General features: G+C 44.6%; 1 protein-coding gene across 1 annotated transcript in view; it reads right to left on the reverse strand.

Moving 5' to 3' along the window:
• Positions 1-27,369, reverse strand: part of RYR2 (ryanodine receptor 2) — a 3,481,211-nt gene that overhangs the window by 1,787,247 nt on the left and 1,666,595 nt on the right. The window contains exon 41 of the mRNA XM_086925791.1: positions 17,977-18,250. Coding sequence (XP_086781917.1) covers positions 17,977-18,250 — 274 coding nt within the window. The remainder of the gene's footprint in view (positions 1-17,976; positions 18,251-27,369) is intronic.

Genomic DNA, 27,369 nt, shown 5'->3' on the forward strand with positions numbered 1-27,369 from the left:
AGACAATTAAGGCTGGTCGAGTTCCCTGGACCTCATTGAACGTTTCATCACTTTTTGCCCCTTTTAATCTTACTGATAAACAGCGCATGCTTTCAATGCGTGATGCATCGTTTTCTATGTTACATATTGAGAAGCTAGAATCCTTACCTTTCTCTGTTGCTGAAACAACCACTGCCACGTGGCTTATTCATGGTTTAATTACATTACCATTTCCTTTATATAAATTTACTAACTGTATGCGGTATATTGCTATAGGACGATATGAGCCACTAGGCAATGCATTCCTACATGAGGCATGGTCATTACCATACACATACAGATGTCTGAAAGATGGAAAAGAAGTGAATCTTAATGGTGAGGAATGCACACAGTCACCTGACCATTCATTAATATGCAGACACATTCAGTTACACGGTTCTTGTAATCAGGACCGCCCAAATTTAGCATGTGTTTTAAAAGGCACGCCAGTTCCAGCAGTAGTTCCCACATTTACTTTATTAACAAATGGTAGTTATTTGCTTTTAAACAACGAATTATGTTGTGGTTTATTAATTGGTGTGGCTTATATAGTTACTGTATCAGAGCGTGTAGTGTGCTGCAAGAACGTCCTATACCCACCCACGCATGGCTCTTCAGATGTCTCCATCTGGCCACGGATCCCAACCTTGGAAGCGAAATTCAATGGTTTAAGCAGAATAAGGGCTCTTTTGTCTCAAAAACAAGTGACCCTGAGTTCGGCCCGGGAAACTTATGTCCTTCACATAGCTAACACCCGCACAGAGGTGCAGGCGCTTTTAAACACTGATTTGCCATTTCATTTCTGCGAGCTGGTACACCAGATTTTTAATGCTTCTTCAACGACTGGGCTGGCACATTTTTTTAAACTAGTAAGCAGTGGCCTCGTGACTACGTTTGAAAAAGTTTTTGGTATCATTCCCACGTTTTTCCACACTATTTTTGGGAGTTTGTTTGGTGGAATACCTGTATTGTTGGCTGTGGCCGCAGGATTTCTGTTGGTGTTTTTCTTCATAAAACATGGCTGCCCATCCTGCGCAAGACGCCGTTCAACGTCTCCTGACCCTGTGTCGTAATCGGATGCTCAATTACTATGGAACATTGCCGCTTGCAGCATTAAGCACGGCCTATAGATTGTCATTTCGGTTCACCGACTTCACGTGTGTCCAACCTGTGTTTCACTGCCTGAGCTGCGAGTTCGATTGGGCCATTGATTTATGCCTATGCTTGAGGACTGCTCCTGACGTCGATTTTGATCAGCTAATGCGTCCCGTTGTGGCTCACGAGCTGATCTGTTCTGGCGAGAGAGTTATGGCCTTGGCAGCGATAAATGGAGTTCTGGGCCAATGGGAGATCTCTGCAGCGGCGAATGCCTTTCTGACACACAGCGATCTGGTGAACCCACCGAGTTGTCCTCTGACGTTGCAGGAGGATCCGATGCTGGAGGAGCACGTATGTTCTTTCCCATTGCTAAATTGGATGGCTGAACTATTTTCGGATGATGGCAGTGATTTCATACTGGAGGCTGTTGCAACTTTCTTTGCATATACTTTCCAATCGTGAGTTGCCTGGAAGGAATGCTTTGTTGTGAAATATAACTTTCCCCTCGCTGAATTGGAGGGATGGACTATGTTCAGCTGATGGAGAGTTCACTGACGTGATGTCGCTGGAGATAACGTCTAGGTGGCACATGACTTTGGATATCGGATAAGTGCCTTGGTTTTTTCTCTTACAAACATTTGAAAGGATGCGACCTGGTCATACATTTCATAATTTTTGGACCTAGCGGAAGACTTTTGGTTCAAGACTTTTGTTATTTTTTAGATTTGAGGCCACTGTAGGCATTCATACATATTCATTCATACATATTCATTCATACATATTTTTTAGCTTATTTTAGCTCAAGATTATTGAATTTTGCTTTCAAATTTTGTATCTGATTTAGTATTGCCTTTTCCCTTATGATTGGCGGTGCTCGGACCAATGGGGGGGTGTCATATGGATACTTCATTACATATATTGCGTTAAGTTAGCATGAGTGTATTACATGTTTAAACAGCCGTTTTGCCTTCGGCTTCAGTTTTGCACACGACACGTACTTGTTGTTGTAGCTTTCACCCTAGAAGCGGTGAGGTGTTTTATTTGAGAATAATATGTTATTCCTATGCTATCAGCTTTGCCTTGTACACTTGGTACAACTGTCTGCACACTGAGAGCTGCACACTCTAAGATTAACCTAACACAAGGTTGCTGGGAAGTCTGATCCTCGCACCACTTTAGACATTAGACATAACACAAATAATGTTGATGCCAACATTTTGGGCTCTACGCGGGTTTAAGATAGAGTTACACGGAATGAACGCAGACACTTGGTGCTGCGCATGAAGAGAGCTGGTAGCTGTTGATGTGAACTGCTCCTACTGACATTGAGAGGTATGGGGCCGCCCTGCTAAAGCCCGAATGAGACCTTCTTAGATATAATATAATATGCTAGATAGGGTGCGCGAAATATAGGTGATATAGATTTCTATAGAAATTGCATTATAACATGCTAGCACCTTTTGCTTACTATGGATTAGTGACTATGCTGCTGACTCTGATTTTTATAATCTGCATTTTGGTATTATACAAGATACTGCGTTTGAGAACTTTGCATTGAATAATAAATATTTCAAACTTGCACTTGTGTTCTTTGACTCTCAGTTTTGGTTTGAAATGATTATCTAACGAAAGAGTGTTCATGTGTTCCACGACTCCTGAGGTATTCTAAAGATCATGTTCTGGTTTGTCTAAGACATGGATCATTCCATAATGATCCATGAGACACTGTAGCTAGCTAGGTAAAGAGATTTCTGACACTGAGATGAGTTTTTGGATCATCCTAACTCACTGAGGTTCTAGATCTCTATGCACAGTTCTGTGGGAGAACGGAAACCCTGCTACAGAACTCCCTTGTATTTCTGATAGGGAGGGAGTCGGCCACATATCCAACAGTTTGTAGCATTGTTAGTCTGATGGGAGTGATGTAACATACTAATGAAGGTGTTGTTGCGCAGCGCAAGTCTGTAAGATAATTCATGGGGGGGTAACTCACTAAAAGAATGTTCGGCAGTGACATTGTAAGCAGATTGTTCACGCTTGAAGATAGGGTAGTATATGGGAAGCAATATACTGGCAACAATAATCAGAAGACTTAGAAAAAACATAATCAATAATGTCACTATACAGTGACTGCGGAGTGATTTACAATATGTACGTTTCTTGAGTTGTCTCTCTCTCTCTCTATCTCGATCTAGGGGATACATGTCAGAAACTATTTAACCGATTCACCTAGGGGAGGACTTAAACAATTAAACTGTCTGACTTGCTAGATCGAAGTTTTGTTCGATACTCCTCTTGGGGAGTTTTCTCTCGTTTTGGAACTTTGAAGTCTTTAGTATCGAGGCAGTCCTTGGAGGGGGTGGACGAGTCAGTTTCTGGCAACAGTTCATTACATTTTTTAATATGACTCGTGTGGATCCACCCCTTTCGGCCTTCCACTTTGATTGCGGTCCTCGTGGTAAGAAGGACGATCTTCGGCTCCTTCCAGCGGGGCTCCAGCGGGCTTTTCCTGTCGAAGTTGCGAATTAAAACTGTATCCCCGGGACGGACATCATGTGGCTTTACATCAGTGTTGTCGGGGAAGGCTGCAGCAACCTGTGAACGACATGATTGGAGTGCAGACATCAAGGAGGCAAGGTAATCTGTCAGCATATTACAATCAACATCGGTTATTTTCTTAGGCATGGGCGTCCCACTCATATTCGGTGGTCTCCCAAAGACCACTTCATACGGGGATAGTCCTGATCTCGAATGGGGGACCATTCTCATATAGAACAGTGCAACTGGCAGGGCGACTATCCAGTCGACCCCTTTCTCTTTACAGATTTTAGCAAGGCGGGTTTTCAGTGTCTGGTTATGCCTCTCTACAAGGCCAGCGGCCTCGGGATGTCGGACGCAGTGGAATTTCCACTGATATCCTAGCAGAAGGGAAACCTGTTTCATGAGTTCGGATGAGAATGGCTGTCCGTTATCTGAGTACACGACACGAGGCAAGCCGTACCGTGGGAAGAATTCACGAACCAGCTGCCTGGCAGTGGTCGGGGCAGTGTAATCTGGGACTGGATATGCTTCGGTCCAACGGGAAAGTGCACAAACAACTACGAGGACGTACTTGAATCCTCGACAACGGTCCATCTGGATATAATCCATCTGGAGGACTTCAAAAGGGTGATCAGGAGGATGGAATCCACCTTGCTCTACAGGGACGCTTTTACCTGGATTGAACTGACAACAGATCATGCAAGTACGCACTTTCTGTTTCGCTGCTGCTCGTAAATGTTTGTTGTACCAGAGATTCTGTAAGCTGTCTAACATAGCTTTTTCTCCTAGGTGTGCTGGACTATGTGCTGTATTTATTATGACTTGAACCATAGAGTCGGGGAGAAACCATGTAGATTTTCCCTTCGTCATCCATCCCTGATCTGTCTGGATCCCTCCTAGTTCAGTCCATTTCTTGATTTTATCGTGAGTAGCATGTGTCTGAATATCGATTACATCTAGTGTGGGATCCCTAACTGTCATACAATGTGTCGGTACTATTGTCTTTGTCATATCAGTTGTCTGGGTGTGAGTCAATGCTGTATGTTTTGCTGTTTGGTCTGCCAGGTCGTTACCCTGGGAAATGGAATCTGTAACTTTAGTATGTGCTTTGCACTTCATGATGGATATGCCTGAAGGCAGATGTATTGCTTCTAACAGTGCTTGGATGAGAGGACCGTGTTGGATCTTGGCACCGTGAGAGGTCAGGAAACCTCGTTCTTGCCATAACACTCCGAAGTCGTGTACAACTCCGAAAGCATAACGTGAATCTGTGTATATGTTAACGTTTCTGTTCTTGGCTAGTATGCAAGCTCGGGTCAGAGAGATGAGCTCTGCTGCTTGAGCGGACAGTGTATCAATACGATATGTTTCTTTAACTTCGGTTTCGGTGGTCACTGCATAGGCGGCCACTAATTCTCCTGCGTTTGTTCTCATACATGAACCATCCACATAAAGTGTCAGGTCTGGATTTGTCAGTGGAACATCTGTTAAGTCTCGTCGGGGCTTTGTTACTGTATTAATGATCTCTATACAATCATGCGGGGCTGAATTAGTCATAATCGAAGGTAACAATGTTGCGGGATTCAGGATGTTACAGCGTCTGATTTCTATGTGTGGCTGGAATAGTGTCAGTTCATAACCTGTCAGTCGTGCTATAGTCAAGTGTTGAGTCTGGGTTCTGTTTAAAAGAACCTCTACAGAATGTGGAACTTGTACTGTTAATTGATGTCCTAATACGATTGAGTCGCTCTGTCTGATTGCTAAGGCTGTCGCTGCAACTGACTTTAAGCACGCAGGGAGCGCCTGGGCTACTGAATCCAATGTACTTGAAAAATAAGCGCAAGGCTTATGTGAACCTGCTTGATCTTGAGTGAGGACAGACAACGCTGTACCATCACGTTCTGTAACAAAAAGTGTAAAGGGTTTGCTGTAACATGGTGTTGCTAAAACTGGTGCTTGACATAAAGCTTTCTTTAATTCCTCAAAGGCTTGTGTATGTTCCTGAGTCCAAGGAAGGGCAGTCGAAGTCGCTGCCTCCTGTGTTGTCAACTGAATGAGTGGTTTAGCTAGAAATGCATACTGGGGAATCCATTGTCTGCAGTACGAGGTGAGGCCTATAAAGGCCCGCACTTCCTTTTGTGTCTGGGGTTGTGGCATGTTTACAATTAACTGAATGCGGTCGGGAGTGAGCTGTCTCCCCACTTTGGACAGCAAGTGACCCAAGTACACAACTTGCTGAACACAGAATTGTAGCTTCGAAGGAGACACCTTGTGTCCCTTGTCGGCCAGAAAATGTAAAACTGTCAGTGATGCTTGTTCACATTCGGGCTCACTTCGTGCGGTGATCAGCAGATCATCGACGTATTGCAGTAAAGCGGTGTTAACTGGCATTTGAATACAATCGAGTTGTCTTTTCAATGCTTGACTATAGATGCTGGGGCTTTCTGTGAATCCTTGAGGTGCGCGTGAAAATTTGAAACTTCGTCCATTTAAACTGAATCCGAAGAGGTATTGGCTCTCTGGATCAATGGGCACACTGAAGAAGGCGTTCTTGAGATCAATTACAGTAAAGAACGTTGCTTCTGAATCAATAGCAGTCAGTAGGGAAGAGATGTCGGGAACCACAGGGTACTGTGGAACGATGCATTTATTCAGTTCACGTAAATCAATCACCAGCCGATATACTGGCGGTGCATTGGGATCAGTACGTTTAAGAATCGGAATGATAGGGGAATTACAGGTATTGGAGTCGGTCTCTACGACCACTCCTTGGGCAATGAGCTCTTCAATGATTTCCAGTAAAGCCACTACAGCATCGGGTGGTAACTTGTATTGTCTGATTCTCGGTAAAACAACTCCTTGTTTGAGTGTAACACGGTATGGTGTGATGTGCATGCAGCCTACATCGGTCGGGCCTTGTGCCCACAGGTGCTTCGGTACATTCTTCAATCTGACATCAAACTCTCGTAATACATAGTGACCCTTAAAGTCACGCAAAAAGAGTCTAACTCCTTCCGGAGAACAACATATCACAGCTCCTAGAGCCTTCAATGTTTTGATACCTAACAGATTTTCTGGACATGATTTCGTAAGTAACAAGTCTGTAACACGTGATAATGGACCCACAGCCAGGGGGACTGGTTTCGATACCTCATTTACAATAGGCTGTCCTGAAAAACCAAGGGAAACATTCTGTGAGCCTGAGAGGGGTGCCCCTGGGACTTCATTATGGCTGATTGTTGTACGGCTTGCCCCTGTATCAATTAAAAACTTTCTGTCTTTTCCCAATACTTGACTGTGTACATAAGGACCCTCTTGATCTACAGGAACCTCAATAAGAGGCAAGCCAACCTCCCTCTCTAGGCTGTTTCATGTGTATCGCTGATAATCGGGATAATCAGATTGGGCATACTGGCACATCTGCCGTGAAACTTGCTGCGTTGCGGCTATGGGCTGTGGCTGTGGCTGTGATACTGTTGCTGTCTGTGCTGTATGTGGTGGAGCATGCATAGGTTGTGAATTCTGTGAAGTCTGTTGCTGGCCCTGGTCTTGTCTAGGCGGATGCGGTCTTTCTTTAGTTTTGCCTGTTGCTATATTGTGTTTCAGGACTGGACATTCATGTACGTAGTGACCTGGCTGCTTGCAATAATTGCACGTCCCTTTAACGGGAGCTGCGGCATTACCTGTCTGGGTCGTACCCTTTCTCTGGCCGTCGGCTGGAACCGACTGGGCCACTAACATTTTCATTTTCGTGTCTTTCATACGTCTTTGTTCGTGATCCTGTTCTTCTCTAATTCTGTTCTGATGGTATTGTAACATTTGTAACATCTGGGATGGCGTGTTTGCTTGCCATGTACTTTCAACTTTATATACACGGTTTTTGACTGCTGTCAGGGAATTCTCGACTAGCTTTGATACAAAAAGATGTGGGTACGATTCGCTACCTGGTTTTAGGCCACTATTAATAATGAAACATTTCTCGAATCTTGAATAGAAGTCACTGGTATCTTCATCGTGTTTCTGTTTACAGGCTGAGATTGCGTCCCAGTCTTCCTTTTTAGTGGTCAGTAATCTTGGCAGAACCTGTACTATCAAACCTGGTAATGCTTTAGCTTTCTCCCCAAGGCCTAGCCCTGGGGTACGAAGTTTTTCCTCGTCTTCTATTTCTGCCCATATAATCTTTTTATCTCCCACCTCCCATTCTCTTTCCTTGAGTTTCTCGTAAATGCCGGTGGGCAGCAGTACCTTTAACATTTTCATGACATCAGTATATGTGTAATCTCCCATCAGTAACATGTCTTTAAGTTCTCTGTGAAAACCTGCAGGGTCTTTATCGTGACAGGGTACTAGTTTCTTCATCTCCAATAGTTCTAACTTGGTCAGAGGTGTGTGTACATACACACGTTTCAAGGTATTATCGGTACCCATAACTGGATGTACTTCTCGTAAAGGGTTCTGCCTTTCAAAACGCTCCATATTATACATTTTTCTTTCTGGGGGCGGAGCGGGAACATATTGTGGGCCTAAGAAAGTGTTATATCTGTGCCGTTGTTCTAGAATTATTTGGATTAATTTGGTACTTAGGCCTCTCCATCTATCCATGAGTAGTGCTTCTAATGTATCGTGTAAGGGACCTGGATCAGAATGTTTATTTCTGTATAATGTGAGGAGGTGCTGAATCATATATATACCTGCTAATTTCTGCTCGTCTGGGGATAGGTTCAGAAATGTCTGCGCTACTGTGTCATCATTGTATATATTAGGATTGTCAGCCCATAGTACTGCTGACCGGGCTAGTTCTTGTTCATCCATAGAATTGAGTACATGGTACCCCATTCGTTCTCGAAGCATTTTATCAGTGTCTTGAAACAGATATTCAGGAGAATTCGGTTTTGATATGCCAGAGAGAAAAACTCTCTTGCTTTCTGGACGAATGCCTTTCCTAAGGTAAGTTCCCTTACCTACATACGCTATCGTATCTGTATTCGTTTCTTGTTCTTCAGGTCCTTCCTCCTCCTCGGAGGAGGCATTTTCTTTTTCTTTTTCGTGTATTTCTATTACTGCCTTTCTGATTTTCTTGTACATGCTCGATATACAAGTCATTTTATCATGTTTTCCATCGGCTATATTCTGACCCCACTTGTTTAGTGCGTCCATTTCATCCTGGTCTGCCCCAGGCCTGTCTCGGTCTCTTATTAAGCAATTTATGAAGAAACGTAATATATATGCTTGAGTGTCAACTTTCTGATGTGCCAGGCCCTCCTTAATACTATCGGGATTTTCTCCAGTCTGGACAAAATGGTATATTCTATCTAGATGATCAGTCATCCCTGAGAATAACACTAGGTAATCTGTAGCTTGTCGCAAGCGTAGTGACGCTATCAACATTCTATCGTCTTTGCCGGGTACTGGATCGTATCTGCAAACTGGGAGTTGTTCTTTGAGTATGTCGAGACGGGGTGATTGGAGTGTAGGGTACTTCTGCATGTCCCTAAGATGTAATCTGTGTGTTGCTGGCGGGGTCTGGAAACCCCCTGTCGCACCTCCTGAGGCGGAGGCTTGGGCATTATCCCTCTGTGGAGTCTGTATGTGTACTTGAACTTGTCTCTTAATAGGATCAGGCAAAAACGGATTTGGTATATCAATCTTAGGTGCGGGAAGTGGTGGAGAAGGTGGAACAGGTGGGACAGGCTGTCGAACGGGGGAACCCTGTTGGGGTAATGGCGGGATATGGTCTGGAGGCGGGTTGCCACCTCCGTCCCCGTCAGCGTCAGTAGGCGGGGCGCGTGAATTGGTGTAAGCGGGTGCTACATCATCTAGATAGGAATTCAGAAATATGTCTTTAGTAGTCCTGTGATTTACTTTAGTTGGAACCAATGGTGGCGGCAAATTTTTCGGTATTTCTGAAGTGGTTTCAGGCGAACCCTCGGCCACAAGATACATGCCATTTACAAGATTGTTTCGTGCGCGGTCTACTTGTTCTGCTTTTACTCGGATTCCTTCAGTAACTAATTCGTTTTCTCGGACTCTATCTGACTCTTCTCTATGTCTGTCTTCTCTACGGAGCGCTCTTTCAGCACGTTTATGTGATTCTTTACGCCAAAATTCTATGGCGTCTTTCTGAGATTGTCTGGCTTTCTTTTTCCATAGCGCTTCTTCTACCTTCACGATGCACTCGGCATCCCATGTTCCTGTAACGGGCCATCTGTGTCTCTCGTCTAGATGCTTAGTATAATCGGCCCATAAATCTAGATACAATATGGCATCTAAGCCATGCTTATGGTACATAAAGTTTCCAGGAGTGTCCCTAGGGGGGATAGGAATTTCTTCCTCTAGTATCCCTTTCCTAGTTCCTATCTGTCTTAGTTTATTGAAGAACGGCATCTTGTTACTTAATACTAGATACTTGGTACTGGTTACTTATTCTAAACACAGCTAGTTATACCAAAACACAATAATGTACATCAAACAGTCACTCATACCACGACATTAATTACATGAAAAACATTTGGAACATATATCACTACTCTTGATGCTGGATGTACTGCTAAACAGCACAGATACACTGTCGAAGACAGTGCAAGAACTTGAATAACTGATATACAGTACAGATACACTGTCTAAAACAGTGCAGACCGCGTTTGTGTACCCAAACCCGTCTTTACCGGATACATAATAATGCACCCGTCTAGTTACGTCCCAGCAATGGTACTCACCGGGAAGCACGGAATCGGAAGGCCTCGGAAAACTCGACTGGACTGGACCGGACTGGACTCGACTCGACTCGACACGTGGATACTTCGGAAACTGGTGGGCCTCTTGACACCTCGGACCTTGCTTCTTTCGGCTAGGCTCTGGTCGGGATCCTCCGCACTCCTCACCGCCTCGTCTGGGTGCTGATCGCAGTCTCCGTCACCTCCGTGGGCCAGAGGGAGAAACAGGAAATCCTGCGGGTACGCGTAGTTCCGTCTTGACTGATGGCAGGGGGCAAAGCTTGCAACGCACCAACCGGCGCGTGGGGTGGGGGAGGGGTCCCTGTTCGGGCGCCAAAATAATGTGGTAAATATTTGATTTACCGTCCTAATTTCTATGCAGGTAAGTACTTAACAAAAATAACTCAATCGGAAAGAAAGAGGCAGAGTCCGTGGTGTTAGAGTTCTTAGGGGTTTTATTCCTTAAAAAGGAATGGTCATGGTACCAGATCGGATATCGTGTTCCTGCCACCACTGGGGTGCAAGAAGGGATAGAGCCCTATTTTATTGACAATACATAGCTTTTATACTTAAACCATACAATAGAAACCAATACAGTAGGCGTAACAGCTGAGAGAAACAAGATAACAGCATACACGTGGTAATGATACGTAATTAGAAGGCGTGAACTAGGCGTGAACATAGAGGTGTGTGCTAGAAACGTCACATGTAAGTGTCACAAGTAGGTGGGTACTTGGCAGAATTTGGCAATGTCTGCAGAAATCTGAGGCCTGGATGCGCGCGCAGCTGCATGACGCGTGATTGACGTGGAACTGGAGGGTGCAGGGGACTTGACATTTACACTAGCGGAAAGAGACAGAAGTCTGGCATGTCAGATCAACTCGTACCTATATCATATCTGATATCTAATGTTTGGGAACCATATTATCTAGAGGAAAAGGTCTCTTGGGCAGAGGCTATTCTATACTGACTGTGAGTGCGTGTGTATAAGCGTCTAAGTGTCTGCATGAGATGCGAGGGGGCATGGGCCTACCATGGTAACAGAGGCTATGAATTACTTGCACGGAGACAGTGAGGCCAGGCCCTTTGCTCTGCAGCTGGAAGATGTTTACTTGAACTAGTAGGCAGGAATGTATGTTTGAGGAGCGGAACAGATCATTCGAAGGTTGAATACAGTGTTGGCAGGCAGCAGGCTGAGCTAAGCGCCGTTAGCCGCACAGGGAGTAAGGCAGAGGTCACGGGTACAGAGGCAGCCCAGGCTGAGGCGTTCAGAATCAGAAGGCAGGAAAAGGCTCGATGGCAGAATTCAGGGCCTACTTCGCCAGAGCTGAAAAACGTGTAAAGTACACCACAAAAAGACGTTGGCAAGGCATACTTAGGAACAGAATATTCAACCCATTCAGGGTGGATCTGAAAGAGGACATCTTAACGTTGGACGCAAATGTATTTGCGTCTTCATAGCTGGCACAGGAGGGAAGTTACATGCACTTTAAGCTGGTACATGGAGACGGTGGGGTACACGTTAGGGAACATTTCTTGACCATAAAATTTATATTTCCTCATTGCCAGAGAGTTTTCTGGCTTGATGGATGATTCAGAAAAGGGGGTGGTGATGAACAGAGTGTCTGAATTAAGCAGACCACTCTTACCCAGTCCAAAGATCAGGGCTTAATCCATCACCGTTTTTTAGCTCACTGCACCATCCCAGCTCAGAACCTGGCTACATGCAAATTAGTCTGTTCCTGTCCCAGTGCATGATGGGAACAGGGCAAACCAAACTACCAAGCCAATTCTTATACTGGGAAGGAAACAAGCCTCCGGGGACCGGTTTCTGGCATTTCAGCCGTCGTCGGCCCGGCTTGCTTGAATCCTGATGGTGCCAGGGACAGACTGATTTGCATATAGCCAGGTTCTGAGCTGGGATGGTGCAGTGAGATAAATGACGGTGATGGATCAAGCCCTGATCTTTGGACTGGGTAAGAGTGGTCTGCTTAATTCAGACACTCTGTTCATCACCACCCCCTTTTCTGAATCGTTTTTGGCCACTATAGGTGTGGCAGGGTATACTCAGACATGAGTCCCTTTCTCACTGCACCATCAGGATTCAAGCAAGCCGGGCCGAAGACGGCTGAAATGCCAGAAACCGGTCCCCGGTAGCTTGTCTCCTTTCTGGTGAAGAATTGGCTTGGTAGTTTAATCTGCCCTGTTCCCATGATGCACTGGGCCAGGGACAGACTGATTTGCATATAGCCAGATTCTGAGCTGGGATGGTGCAGTGAGATAAATAACGGTGATGGATCAAGCCCTGATCTTTGGACTGGGTAAGAGTGGTCTGCTTAATTCAGACACTCTGTTCATCACCACCCCCTTTTCTGAATCGGCTTGATGGATGAAGCAGCATTGATGGAAATATTTATGCCTATCAAATCCAAACGTCTACCCTCTTTATCTGGTGGAGTTAGGATTGGGGTGGTTGTATTTTTTTACCTCTGCTGTGCAGCCTGCCAAATTACAGAGTCCGGACATGGGTGTCCAACAAGGCAAGATGGAGTGTCTGGTGGTGCTCGATATATCTTTTCAATTCGAGGAAGGACCGCGGGTATAGAGGTAGGTGTCTTCATTATCTTAAGACCTTCCTTCCAAATAAAATCTATGATCGGTATTGCTCTGTTGATTTTTCTATAACCTTATTTAAAGTCATGAAGAAAACAATCAGATTGTTCAATAGTGACCGGAAGTTCGAACCTTGCTGCAGCCCTTTGCATAATGTTATGAAAGCCGCCAATATCCTCAGGTGGTGAATCAGAGGGTTGCAGCATAGGAGGCGAAGGCATGGGGATTATATATTCATCCCAAGGATCCCCAGGTACATTATCATTAGGCAGTTCACCTTCCTCTCTTTCATCCTCATCTTTTGATGAAGTGTCCTGACCCCCTTGCGGTACAGCTTCTACAGGGTGTCTAGGAGAAGTAGGATCTTCTATTGGTGGCGTAGGTGTAACTGTAGTCGGAAACCTCTGGTGATAATCAGCCAACATGGCCCGCAAATCTTGGATCAGAGATGGGGGAAGATGACTTGTTTCGTCCGAACGTGGAACCTTATGTGACTGTCTATGATATGGCGTAGACAAGTCTTCTTGATAAAAATGTTCGTGGTAGTCTTCCTCTTCATCTTCTTGACATTTTATGCGCAACTCTTCTTCCTCCCCGTCATCCTCATCAGATTCCTCTTCTTCTACATATGTCTCCAAAATATGTGATGGTAACAACGGAGATATATTAGTATAGTCTTGCCTATGGTATGTTTTTAGTTGAATATGGGTGTACGTAACAGGTGACGCCTGAGATACCTGTGGAATCGCTGACCAAGTTCTTGCAGGTGGACTTCTGGTCATTAATGGACTCTTCGTCGACAGGGGCGTCTTGACCAAAGGTGTAATAGACAACTGAGCCGTTGATAATGATGTGGAATCTTTGCCGACGGGCTCGTCGTCGACGGAATTGTCGTCGACGGGGCTGCCGTCGATGGAATCTTCGACGACGAGGCTACCGTTGACGGTCTTGTCGTAGACAGGGCTGTCGTCGATGGGGCTGTTGTCGACGGGCCCGCCATCGACGGGGCCGCCATCGATGGGCTCTTAGTCGACGGGGCTACCGTTGATGGGCTTGTCTTCGACGGGCTATTCGTTGATGGGACTGCCGTCGAGAGGCTCTTCGTCGACGATATCTTTGACACCGGCAGGCTATTCGTCGACGATGACTTAGACGTCGACAATGACTTTGTAGATGAAGGACCCATTGTCGATGGAATTGACGTCGACGTTGTCGTCGATGGCGATTTAGATGAGGGAGTGACAGAAGAGGATTCCTTAGTCCCAGAAGACTTCTTTGTAGTAGAAATTTTCGAAGACACAATAGGAGAGGTTATAGCTCTTGTAGAGACCGTAGATGAAGTACTTCAAGTAGAAGAGGTCACAGAAACTGTGTGAGAAGACACCAGAGAAATAGTCTTGATCTGGGCTTTACTCACTGTTTTTGTAGCGGAAGATTTGGAAGACTCTGAAGGCGGAGATAAAGGTGCTCCAGAAGGAGGAGAAGACTACCTCCTTGTGTGGTCTGAAGCTCTATGAGAGGATTTGTGATGTTTCCTCCCCTCAGGAGAAGAGCTGTCCTTGGATCTGGCTCTTTTGCTGGAAGTAGAGGCTCTGTCCTCCTCATCTGCCTTGCCTCCCTGTCCCTGATGGTTTTGGCAGGGAAGGTTCTACAAATCCTACAATCCTTAACAACATGGTTAGGATGTAGACAGTAGATGCAGTTTTTATGCTGATCATCTACATGGACCCTCTTTTTATCACAGGTCCTGCAAGCTTTGAAGAGAGCTTTCTTTTCAGACATCTTGAAGAGAAAAAGAAGAAAAACTGAGTAGGCACTCAGGGAGACTCCCTTCCACCTGACGTGCGGTGAAATCTGAGGAGAGCTGCCTCTGCTGGGAAGGTTCTAGAGGGTGCTAGCATCTGATTAGTTAGAACTATCTTTCAGTTCTTTTCATATAATGCGGTAGATAGGCTACTAAGCTGTGTGCCTTTTTGGGAATAAACAAGAAGAGGGGAACCCACTTAGACAGTTTTAATATTCTTTATTTTTGCATTTCCCTTTTCATGAAAAATTCTTTAAAAAAAACATATATGCACTCCACCTCGAGCGTTGGTATGTGCCTTGGTGTACAAGCGGCCCTATGATGAAGCATGCCACTATTTAGTGGGTGAGGTCAACCTAAATACCCTATGGGTTTTCCAGTTGGTTCTCCTCCTACACCTTCTTTATAACATAGATTCCAGATCCCGACTAGGGTAACTTTTATTCTTTTTTCCTGTCTCTCCCGTTTAGTGAGTTTAATTTGTATAAGTTACAACTGAATAGTTAGAACAGTTTTTTCGGTGAGTAAAGAATAAGGAAACAGAAATAAGACAAGGCGACCATTATAAAGCAAGTCTTCTTCCTGAAAATTCATGACTATGTTACAGCTAAGCCTAGAGTCAGCACCTAAGATAGCACAACATGGCTCAAGCACAGCTCTCCAGCCTTCAGGCAAAATTGTTGCAGCAAACAGCATATGCTCAGAGTTTAAACACCTCAGAGGAGGTGGCAACACTCACAATAAATGCAACATAAATTCAAGATGCGCAAAACGAATTGTGTGGTGTTAGAAATTGGGTTACTGGTTGATTAGGGTCGAGGTCTGGTCAAGCAGTAACCACAATCCTAGTCAGGGTTAGAGGCAGTGAAACCCTAAATGAACCTGTGCTCATCCTCTGGTAGCTTGGCATAGAGCAGTCAGGCTTAACTTTAGAGACAATGTATAACATTTTTGTGCAACACTCCAAACAGTACAACAGTGAAAACAGCACACGAAAAGATTCCATACCAGGTTAAAACAATAGAGCTTAGGTTATTGAATAAAACAAGACCAAAACAACAGAATCTTAAGCTATTGAATTTGAAAGTTTATAGTGAAAAATAGCACCTACAAGCCAAAAGCGCTTTTTGGGATATCTGGTTGCGCCCAATGGTCAAAGTAAAAAATTCAGGCCGACTGTGATGGAATGCGGGGTGGCTACAGGGACTCAGGCAGGCCCACTGAACAAAGGAGCTTAATCATGGATGTGGAAGGCTTGTGTGGATCTGCATAAAAAATGTGTGGCGCAGCAGAGACAATGCATCAGTTCCTAAATGCCTTCAGGCTGCGTTGTGAGGTCTTGACGCATCAGCGTCGAGAATCCTCTTGATGGGGCATGCAATGTGAAGGCTGGTGTCGAGAATGCTAGGCACAGTAGTGACAGTCCAATCCAACCAACAGCAATGATGCATTGGTTCTGCTTGAAGATGCGCAGCTCAGCTGAGGAGATGTGTCAGTTAGGCTAGTGGATGTGTCGCTCAGCAGAGAATACGCCAGTTTTGCTGGAGAAACACCTTAGGCCCACTTCCAAAGGTCCAGAACTGGAGTGGCACCACTTGGCAGGGTAGACACTCAGATGGCAGAGTCTAGGTGCAGAAGCAGGTTGATTGGAAGCCTTTTATGTCCCTGAGACTTCAGATGAGGAGGCCAGCCACGTAGTGCATGGAATCACTCTGGATTCAAGTGATGCAGGTCAAGTCCCTCACCTAGGCTAGAAGGCAGCAGGTTAGCAAAGCAAGTCAGGAGCACAGCAAAACAGACGCCCATCAGAGTGGCCGTCCTTTCAGCAGCATAGCAGTCCTTCCTGGCAAAGTCTTCACAGGTCCAGAAGTTTACTCAAGGGGTGGTTTCAGAGTCTCAGTACTTATTCCCAGTTGGGCCCTTCAAGTGGGGGAGACTTCAAAGACAGGCCTCTGAAGTGCACAGAGATCCTGCCCATCCTGCCATTGCTCCTAGACTCACAACAAGGGAGTATGCAGCCCTTTCTGTGAGGACAGGACACAGCTTATATTCAGGTGTGGGTGAGTCTGGGTCCAGCTCCTCCCTCTCAATCTGCCAGGATATCCCATGAAGTCACACCTAAGCTCCCATTGTGTGTGGCTGTCTAGGAGGAATGCACAAAGCCCAGCTGTCACCCACCCCAGCTGATCAGAGACAGGCAGCAGACACCAAATGGCTAAACTAAGTAAATGCCAACTTTCTAAAAGTGGCATTTTCAGAATTGTGATTTAAAATCCGGCTTCGCCATAAATTAGGATTCCAGAGACACCAGACTTGGGAGTTTTATTCTTCCCAATTGAAAATTACACTTATGTTATAATGTAATCCCAATGTTATCCCATGGGAGAGGAAGGCCTTGCAGTAGTGAAAAACAGCTTTGAGACTTTGTCACTACCAGGAGATGTAAAACTTGCCCTAGCCTTTAAATACATTTCACCTTGTCCTCTGGATTGTCTAGGGCCTACCTTAGGGGTGACTTATATGTATGAAGAGTGATGGTTTGGGTCTGGCAAAAAGTTTGGTTTGCCAGGCCGACATGGTAGTGTGAACTGCACCCACAGGCTGTGCAAAGGCAGATCTGAGACATGGTCAAAGGGCTACTCAAGTGGGTGGCTCTATCAGAGCTGCAAGCCCACTACTAGCATTTAATTTACTGGCCCTGGGTACAGGGGTACCACTTTACTATGGACGTATAAGTAAATTACATTTGGCAGTTGGGGATGAACCAATTTTACCATGTTAAGGGGAGAGAACACAAGCACTTTAGCACTGGTTAGGAGTGGTAAAGTGCACGGAGTCCTAAAACCAACAAAACAATGTCACAAAAGTGGATGAGGTAGGCAAAAAAATGGGGGGAGGACCACTGTCAGGTCTAACATGTCGTAATGACACACCAGCAAAACACCCCACACAGAGGTATCACAAATGTTAGGTTTGCTATTACCGTATCTGCTTTTGCATGAGGCTTGGACTGAGCTCCATATTGTGCTCTATAAAATTCTCACTCACTTCTTCATTCACTCACTGTTCTAAAGAACACCATTCCCAAGTGGCTTCACTTCAGTCCATGTTACTTCATATCTATTTGGCATAGGTACTACATATACTGAGATAAGAAAAACAGATTAAATGAACCAATTAGATATTTACCCCAGTCCACGGATCATCAGTTTCTCTTCTTCTTTGCCCATTCTTACACTCAGTAGAGAACGGATCTGACCTAGCGAGGCCAGCAAGTTGATTGTATCTTCCACAGACACAGCATTTATGGTATACGTTTTTGGTAAAGCTCGAACAAGGCCTCCAATTCCATCATACTGACGGTGCAACAATACAAACATAGCCCTCACCAACTCCGAATCTTCAATTACAGACTCTTGCGCCCATCGTACCATGGTCTCAGAAATCAGCTGCTGAAGTGTTGCTGTGAAGAGATGAGAGACTTGGTTTTATTTCACCATTTCAAGGGTTGTCAGATAAACAAGTCGTTTTTTCTATTAGGCACCACACACAATTTAGCTTTATCATGATTCAATTTTGTACCAAAGTATCTGCTCTCAGGTCTAAGAATTAGCAGTTGTTTATTACAACAAACCAAACTGTCTTTAACTGCCCAGAGAGTTTGTCATCTACATACATCTACACCAGGATCGACATTGAATCTGCTGTTTCATGGCCAAATGTTTTTCCATGAATGCAGAAAGTATGATGACTTTGTGACGTGTGCCACTTGGTTTGTATACGTGCTCTGTCCCACCTAACCTTTGAAGAATATTTTTAAACTTTTATTTTATTGTTTCAGTTAGAACAGTGATACTCAAAGTAGGGCTCGGGTCCACTGACAGCCCCCTGAAACTTTTCCTCCAGACCACTGGTAAACAGCAGTACTGGGCTACTGTTTACTTGACAGCGAACCTACATGTAGAAAGATGTTTAAAAACAGCAAACATTTATTTACTGGATGACTGAAGTTAAAGAAGGAAAGTAACTAGGGTGGCCTGAGCCACTTAACTTGAGGAATACCTTAATTTTTAAAGATATCTTGCAACAAACATGTAAAAATAAGATAAAGGAGCATATTTTCAAGGAAATGGTGTAGCACTGATATGCAGCAAATTTCGCATCACCGCGCTCCGCCATTTCCAAAAAGCAGGGATGCGGCGTATTTACAACAATACTGTGAACACCTGTGTTTTCCCTATTGCCGGCGCTAAAAACAGCTGCCTACTGCCAACATAGGCATCCTTGTGCCACAATGCAAGGGTGCCTGCGTTACACATAATGATTGTTTATGTGCAGGAAGGTGTCCCTTTCTGCACATAAACAATCAATAATCGCGATTTGTTACTTCTATGTGTTCTGCACAAAGCAGCACTCATAGAAGTAGCAAATCATCATTATTTAATGATTGTTTGTGTGCAGGAAGGCACACCTTCCGGCACATAATCATTAATGGCGTTTTGCTCTTTTAATGTGTGATGTAGAAAGCAGTACACAAAGAAAAAGAAAAAACATGGATAAATAAAGGTATTTCTTCTCGTTGTGCCATTCTAACTCCTGCTGTGGCATGGCGTTAGTTTTTAGCACTGCCCCAGATTTACAGAACCTTGTAAATTTGGGGCAGCATCAAAAAGCAATGGGCGTTGCAGTGAAACGCCCACAGCAATACACATTGCAAACCCCTTACAGACCGAAAACTGGATAAAAGGTTAACATATTTATAAACAGCGTTAAGGTACAAAAAGTGGCACAACTTTGTGCCTATTGTGCATGGCATTGGGCCACCGGAATGGCAGTAAAAGTGACATTTCGGTTGTGCAATCCCCTTGTAGATATGCCACTAAGTCTCTCCAAAGTTCAAAAAGTGTATTTCGTTAACATGCAGAAGCATTTCACCTTAGTAGGTTAGAATATATTAGAGCATTGGCAAGTAATTCTTTAAAAGTGGTAAGTTCCATACAGCAATTTAGAAACATTCATGGTTACCCCCACCCTGACAATATTGCCAAAAGTGAACTAGGATGCAAACAAGTTGGTATGTGCACCCTGTGGGTGGCCTGGGTAGCTATTAAACATTGACAACATTATAGTTTAATAAATCAAACACAAGAGAAGGTTATGTACAGTACATACACTAAAGTCATGTATTTCAACGTCATTTTATATGAGATAATGAAGAAAAAGGAGGCAAAGTGAAATTAAACAATTACCTAAGATCACAAAATTTAGTTAAGTGGGGAAGTTGGAACTTATCCCAGGTTTACAAGTTTTACATTGTGCAATTCAGCCAATAGATGTTCACTATTCGTTCTCCCCACAACCACCTTACCAGCCCCCCAAAAATTGCCCACTGTGGCCCTCTGTCACAACACAGACTATACTTTTTTTCCCCGAGAAGATGTTTGCGTTTACCCATGAGTTAGAAACTGACACACTTGCCATGCACAGGGTTATCATTAGTGATGTAATTTCATATGGGTTTCTCTATTTGGGCTGTGGAAATTCCTACACATTTACATAACAACATAATAAAAAGATCAATTTATTTACAGATACAATTGTATCTCTAAGTAAATCGATGTATTTAAGTCTGGTCTGGGCTGTCTGTTTCAGGCTGCCTGCCCCATCTCTGCTCTGAAGCAGGAGACGGAATTAAGGCAGTAAATTAACTTTCGCAACTGTACTGCAGAACGCAGGTCTTTCTGTTTTAACGCCCTTCATTGCCATTGGATCTATGGCTGCAAGCACTCTGTAGGCCAGTGACGCAATTCGCGTCATGGTTTCAAGCATGGGAGACTTCATCCCTGTGTGACTTCAGACATCCGTAATTCAAAACTGTAGATCCTACCCTATTGTAATAGATGAGAGTGCATGCAAGCCAGTCTGATCCTGTGCCTTGTTCTCAGTAATGGTAAGTGTTTGCAAGCTAAAGTTGTGTTATGTATATTGTGCTGTGACCCCCCTCATCATGCTAACCTCCCCCACTGTGAAACCCCAGGCCCTGACTGCACCTCGCTAGTCCGTTAGAAGTGGAGCTGCAGCATTTGTTCCACCGTTAAATGGATCCAAATAACAAGCAGGGTTTGTTCAGTCGTTCTTGTACCCTTGAGAAGTTGATCAAAATATCTGCTATATCCGAGTCAAGCAAGGCGAGAAAGAAATGTGTTACTTACCTGTAACTGCAGTTATCAAGTATTGGTATCGTTCATAGATTCACATGCCTGAATCATTCCCCGTCGTCGGGATGGGAGTCCCCGGTACATAAATAAAGTAATGTCCCATCTATACTAATATATTAAAGTGAGAGACCAAACCTTTGAGGTGGGTAATCTCAGGAACCCCAGCACCAATCACAACACCCAATACAGCGTTGGAAAGGGCAGTTGCAGCAGAAGGACATAGGCTATGCAGACGCCCACCATATACATTTAAAAGGTAAAAGAACCGTGCCAGCAAAGTAGTCCCATGTGGGCGTGTCTGCGTTGTGCTGTGGGCGTGTGCTGGGGGCGTGACAAACGCTGGGGGCGTGTGGTACATTCCGCCCTTCATGCCATGTCTCATATCGTGTGCTGTAGCCGTGTGCTGGGGCCGTGGGCGTGTGCGGGACGCGGGATTACGGAAAAAAAAGCGAGCGTTGTGCCCAATATTTAATTTTTTTTTCTTCCCAGGTTCTGTACATTCCAGCTCCGGGTGTCCACCCTGCTCCATTTAAATACCCCTGCATCCCATAATCATAACCCACGCTTACTCCTTAACTAACCCACATAACCCTATAAATATACCCTGTACCCAAAACCCAAACCTATCCCTTAACCCTAAAAATACCCCTGTACCCCAGAACCCAAACCTAGCCCAAACCCTATAAATACCCCTGTACCCCAAAACCCAAACCTAGCCCTGAACCCTAAAAATACCCCTGTACCCCAAAACCCAAACCTAGCCCTGAACCCTAAAATACCCCTGTACCCCAAAACCCAAACCTAACCCTAAACCCTAAAAATACCCCTGTACCCCAAAACCCAAACCTAGCCCTGAACCCTTAAAATACCCCTGTACCCCAAAACCCAAACCTACCCCATAACCCTAAAAATACCCCTATACCCCAAAACCCAAACCTAGCCCTGAACCCTAAAAATACCCTGTACCCCAAAACCCATACCTATCCCAAAACCCTAAAACTACCCCTGTACCCCATAACCCAAAACTATATCTGAACCCTTAAAATACCCAAACACCCCAAAACATACACCTCAGTACCCCAAAACATATACCCCTATACCCATACTTACCTTATCCAAACATTAAAAAAAATATATGCTTTTACCATTCATGCATTTACAACGAATTTCGTTGTAAATGTATGTGTGGTAAAAGCAAAAAAAATGTAATGCCATGTGTTATAATGGCATTGCGGAGTCATGGTACTTTCGTAATTAAAGTATCCGGAGTGATGGTATGCGGAAAGAATGTTGCGGAATAATGGGTGTTTACCCTTCCCCGGTAAGTACATTGGTGGCACGGCGGCCCACATCTCCAGCAACAAACTCATATTTTTTCACCACCGATTTGAAAAATGCACAGGTCTCTCTCATTGATGGCCAGCACCGACATACACTTCTAGACACACCTCCTGCCACAAGTTCTAGAATTGCGAACTTTAGAGCTGGGGAGCTACGTTCGAATCTCGGCATCAGCTCAACATCCTGTGATTCCAGGCAAATCGCTTTGTCTCCCCGTGCCTACCACAAATGAATGTGTTCTTCTGTAATGTAAATTGTGCTCATGCCATGTTGTTGAGTTTGCGCTATATAATATTGCAAGGAAAAATAAAGTTGGGAAACTCGAGTTCACACACTACTGAACTCGCACTCTTGAGTGCGTCAGCAGTGCACTGTGAATCGGAGCGTTTCACAGGCCTGTCACAGATAAGAAATGCTTTCAAAACTAAATCCTACAAAACAATATACTACTGGCTGGCAGCAATTCATACCCGGACAATGTCGGGATGGGCTGCTAGTTAGACATATAGAGTAATAGGCCAAAGCCTCCGCATTAGTAACATATCCATGTCCTTTTGTCAAAAGGACCAAACTCTGGAGAAGAGCCAATCAGCTATCACTTACCTCTAGAACCCTCCTGGAAGGAGCTCCTGTTCCTCAGATTTTCGTAAGCACCGAGCTAAGTAGGCGTACCACTGAGGGAATTAAATGAGTCCTTCCAGGGGAGGCGGGAGGGTTGCATGTGAATCTACGAAAGATACCAATACTGGATAACTGCAGGTACAGGTAAGTAACGCATTTCTTATCCAGTATTAGGGTATCTTTCATAGATTCACATGCCTGAATCAGAGGAGCAAGCAATGATAAGAAAATTTCGGATGGTACAGCATATACAAATCCACCAGATAATCACATATCAACGTGATAAATAAAACATATCAAAATATGGGCAAAGATACCATCAAGAAATACAATAAAGAAATGTGTGTATACATGAAAGGTGGTGGGATGAAAAGAAGGCTCACCTCTATTGAAATACATGACGAAGTTCTGCTTGTCCCACTGCAGCATCCTTCATGAGTTCTGTATCCAAGCAGTAATGCTTGGTGAATGTATGCGGCGTCTTCCACGTTGTTGCTCTGCAAATGTCTATGATAGGCACACCTGCGAAGAGCGCCATGGACGTAGACATCGCTCTAGTAGACTGGTCCCGTACTTTAGATTGCAGGGGCTGCCCCGCCTGTTTGTGACAAAATGAAATAGCTGCAGAGATCCAGCGAGACATACTTTGTTTAGTGAGTGGAAGGCCTTTTCTAGGTCTACTTTAGGCCACAATGAGTTGGTTGGATTTGCGGAAGGTCTTTGTCTTCTCAATATAAAACTTTAGGCAGCGTTTAAGATCCAGAGAATGTACAGTCCTTTCTGCCATAGTGTGAGGATTTGCAAAAAAAAGAGCGTAAGACTACAGGCTTGTTGAGATGGAAGTCCGATGGGACTTTTGGTACAAATTTTGGGTTTGTTCGTAATAGCACTCTGTGTTGTTTGAATTGCAAGAAAGGTTCTTGAATTGAAAAAGCCTGGAGCTCACTTACTCGTCTTGTTGAAGTAAGGGCGAGAAGGAGTGTCGTTTTCCAAGAGAGATACTTGAGATCAGCTCTGTGTATCGGCTCAAAGGGATGTTTCATGAGCTGATTAAGGACTGTGTTGAGCTGCCAAGTAGGAGGTAAAGTCTTCACCGGAGGAAAAGTCCTGAAGAGGCAGGAAACTGTTTGATCAATCTGTCTGACCAGAGAGAAGGGCCAGCAGAAGACCTTCTGAAACGGGATATTGCCGCCAAGTGAAACCTGATGGAAGCATGAGCCAGACCTGAGTATTTTCTGAGTTTTACACCAAATGCAAAACCTCTTCAACTTTAAAGAATATGTCTTGTTAGTACTGTCTGCTCGCGCCCGAGCTAGAATGGCCCTACAATCCGGCGGAATATTTAAATTCTGAAACTCTTTGAACTGAGAAGCCAAGCGGATAACCTGAGTGATGCCAGATCCGGATGCTGGACTTGCTGGTGGTTCATTGTGAGGAGAGAAGGAAACTGCTTCAACAGTATTGGCGGTTCCAGAGAGAGAAGGTAAAGCTCTGTGAACCAATGTTGGCGCGGAGAAGCTGGGGCTTTTAGAATGAGAGTGCAAGGCTCCGTTTTTAATTTCCTGAGGACTCTGGGAATCATTGGAAACAGTGGAAAAGCATATGCAAAGACCTTCCACCATGCGATCGAAAATGCATTCCCTAGAGATCCCTTCTGGGAATGCAAGCTTGCGAAGTGTTGGCATTTGGCATTCTGTCTTGTAGCGAATAGATCTATGAGAGGAGTGCCCCATCGTGAGAATATCTGGTGGAGGATCCCCTGGTACAATTCCCACTCGTGACACGTTGTATGTTGCCTGCTTAGTGAATCGGCCAGAACGTTGTCCATTCCTGGGACGTACTCCGCCCGAAGCGAGATATTGTGCAGGATCAACCAGTTCCAGATTTTTTGCAATTCCCAAGAGAGTGTTAGTGAGCAAGTCCCTCCCTGCTTGTTGTGATATTTCATTGCTGTGATTTTGTCTGTATGCACAAGCACTAGAGAATTCCTGGTTCTTGGAAGGAAAGCCTGAAGGGCGAGGAAGAACGCTCGCAGTTCGAGGAGATTTATATGAAACTCTTTCTCAAAAGGGGACCATTTCCCACTTATCTGCAGTTCTTGGAGGAAAGCTCCCCAACCTCCCAGTGAGGCGTCTGTTGTGATGATATGTGGCAAAGCTGAAAGCAAGAAAGGCAAGCTTCGAGAAAGGCTTTGAGGACAAGTCCACCATTGCAGAGGCTTGAACATCTGAGGGGTCATTCGAATTATGTCGTCAAATGAACCTGTGCATTGTACCCATTGCGCTGAGAGCGCTTCTTGGAGAGGGCGCATGCGGAGACGGCAGTGTGCAACCAGTAAGATACATGATGACATCATCCCGAGTAGGGACTTGAAGAGGCGAACTGTCAGGGACCTCTTGCAAGTTATGAGAATAGCCAGTGACAGAAGCTTGTCCTTTCTTTCCTGAGATGGAAAAGCTTTCTTTTGCTATGTGTCGAGGGTAGGGCCTAGGAAATGTATATGCTGAGAAGGCAGAAGGACTGATTTGTCCCAATTGTGAGTGTGAGTCCCAGACGATTGAAAAGCTGTAGACAAGCGTTGGAAGACCTGGACGCGTCTTCTTAGGATGGTGCCTTGATTAGCCAGTCGTCCAGATATGGAAAAACTTGATGGTGTTGTTGCCTGAGATATGCAGTTACTGGAGAAAGGCACTTCATAAAGATGCGTGGTGCTGATTTGAGCCCGAAAGGTAGGACGGGGAATTGAAAGTGTCTGCCCGCTACTGCAAACCTTAAGAACTTTTTGTGATTCCGGTGAATAGGGATATGAAAATAAGCATCTTGAAGATCCAAAGACACCATGTAATCTACTGCATCTAGAAGTTGTAGAACCTCCTGGATTGTCACCATACGAAACAACTGCTTTTTCAATAATTTGTTGAGGGATCTCAGGTCTAAGATTGGTCTCCATTTTTTCTCCTTTTTCTGGAAAAAACAGGAGTAAAATCCTTTCCCCCATTGAGAAAGAGGAACTCTTTCTATCGCTCCCTTCTGTAGCATAAGAGAAATCTTCCGGAGAAGTATACGTAGATTTTTGTGAAGCATAGGTTGGGGAGGGGTTGGGGAGGGATGTGAACAAATTCCAGTGAATGACCGAATTGAACTAATTGTAGAACCCAACGGTCCGTTCTAATTTGCATCCAATTCGTTAGAAAATGAGAAATTTTTCCTCCAATTTTTGAGGGCAGAGATGAACTGGAGACTGAAGTGAAGGGTCATTGTTGTCGAGCAGTGCCTTTTTGTTAACCTTTTCCACGAAAGTATGATTTACTATAAGATGATTGGTGCTTACGTTGTTGATACTGTGGACAATGTTGTTGACCAGAAGAGTAGAACGACCGCCTCTTGAAGAGGACTGCCCTCTTCCTCTTGATCCACGAAAGGAAGGGTTTTTAAATTGGAGGGTTCCCAACTCTCTGGCTGTGTCTGTATCTTTCTTTAAAGTTTGGAGATCCTCATCAATTTTTGGCCCAAAAAGAAACTGGCCATCATAGGGCATATCCAAGATCTTCGTTTGAATTTCAGGTTGAAAAGAAGTTGCCTTCAACCAACCTTGTCGTCTCAACACTGCTGCGCCAGCCAGCTGACGAAATCCAGTTGACGTAATATCCATCGCGCAATCTATTATTTCTGACGCTGAGCATTCCCCTTCAAGCAATATCTTCTTTGTCTCCTCTTTTGAGTCTTCAGGTAAGGCTGCCAGGTATGGAACTATGTCTGCCCATAACTGCCTATTGTATCGTCCCAATAGTGCTAAAGCATTGGACGCTCTTACTATCAACGCATACATTGAAAAAAAACGCTTTCCGATGTTATCCAATCTTCGGCCTTCCTTATCCGGCGGAGCTGTTAACAGGGCAGAGGATTTTTGAACTTCCTTTGGGCTGCCTGCGTTATAACCAAATCCGGCTTGGGATGTCCTATTAAGCAAGCTGGAACAGTATCGGGCGCCTTGCATTTTTTATCCAGGCGAGGCAACACCGGAGGCACAAAGGAAGGATTTTGCATGATCTTCACACCCTGACCCCATAAGTATTCTATTATGGGTATAGATCTTACTGACTTCTTGAAATGCTCCTTAAAATCATATAAGAAGTAATCCTGTTGGTGGGAAGTCATGGGTATTTGAAAACGTAGAGGTGCTCTCTCAACAATGTTATGGAACCCCCCTATGTCTTCAGGTGGTGAGTCAGTCTGTGGAGGTACTGGAGAAGCAGGACAGGGAATGACATAGTCATCCTATTCATCATGGTTAGACTGGGTGTCTTGAAGTTCTCCCTCTTCATGCTGATCTTCCTCCTCATCATCATTAGATGGAGGATGCAGCAAAATGACCGGCTCCGGCTGTAAATATAAAGGTGTA

Source organism: Lissotriton vulgaris, chromosome 6, assembly GCF_964263255.1.
Source record: "Lissotriton vulgaris chromosome 6, aLisVul1.2, whole genome shotgun sequence".
NCBI lineage: Eukaryota > Metazoa > Chordata > Amphibia > Caudata > Salamandridae > Lissotriton > Lissotriton vulgaris.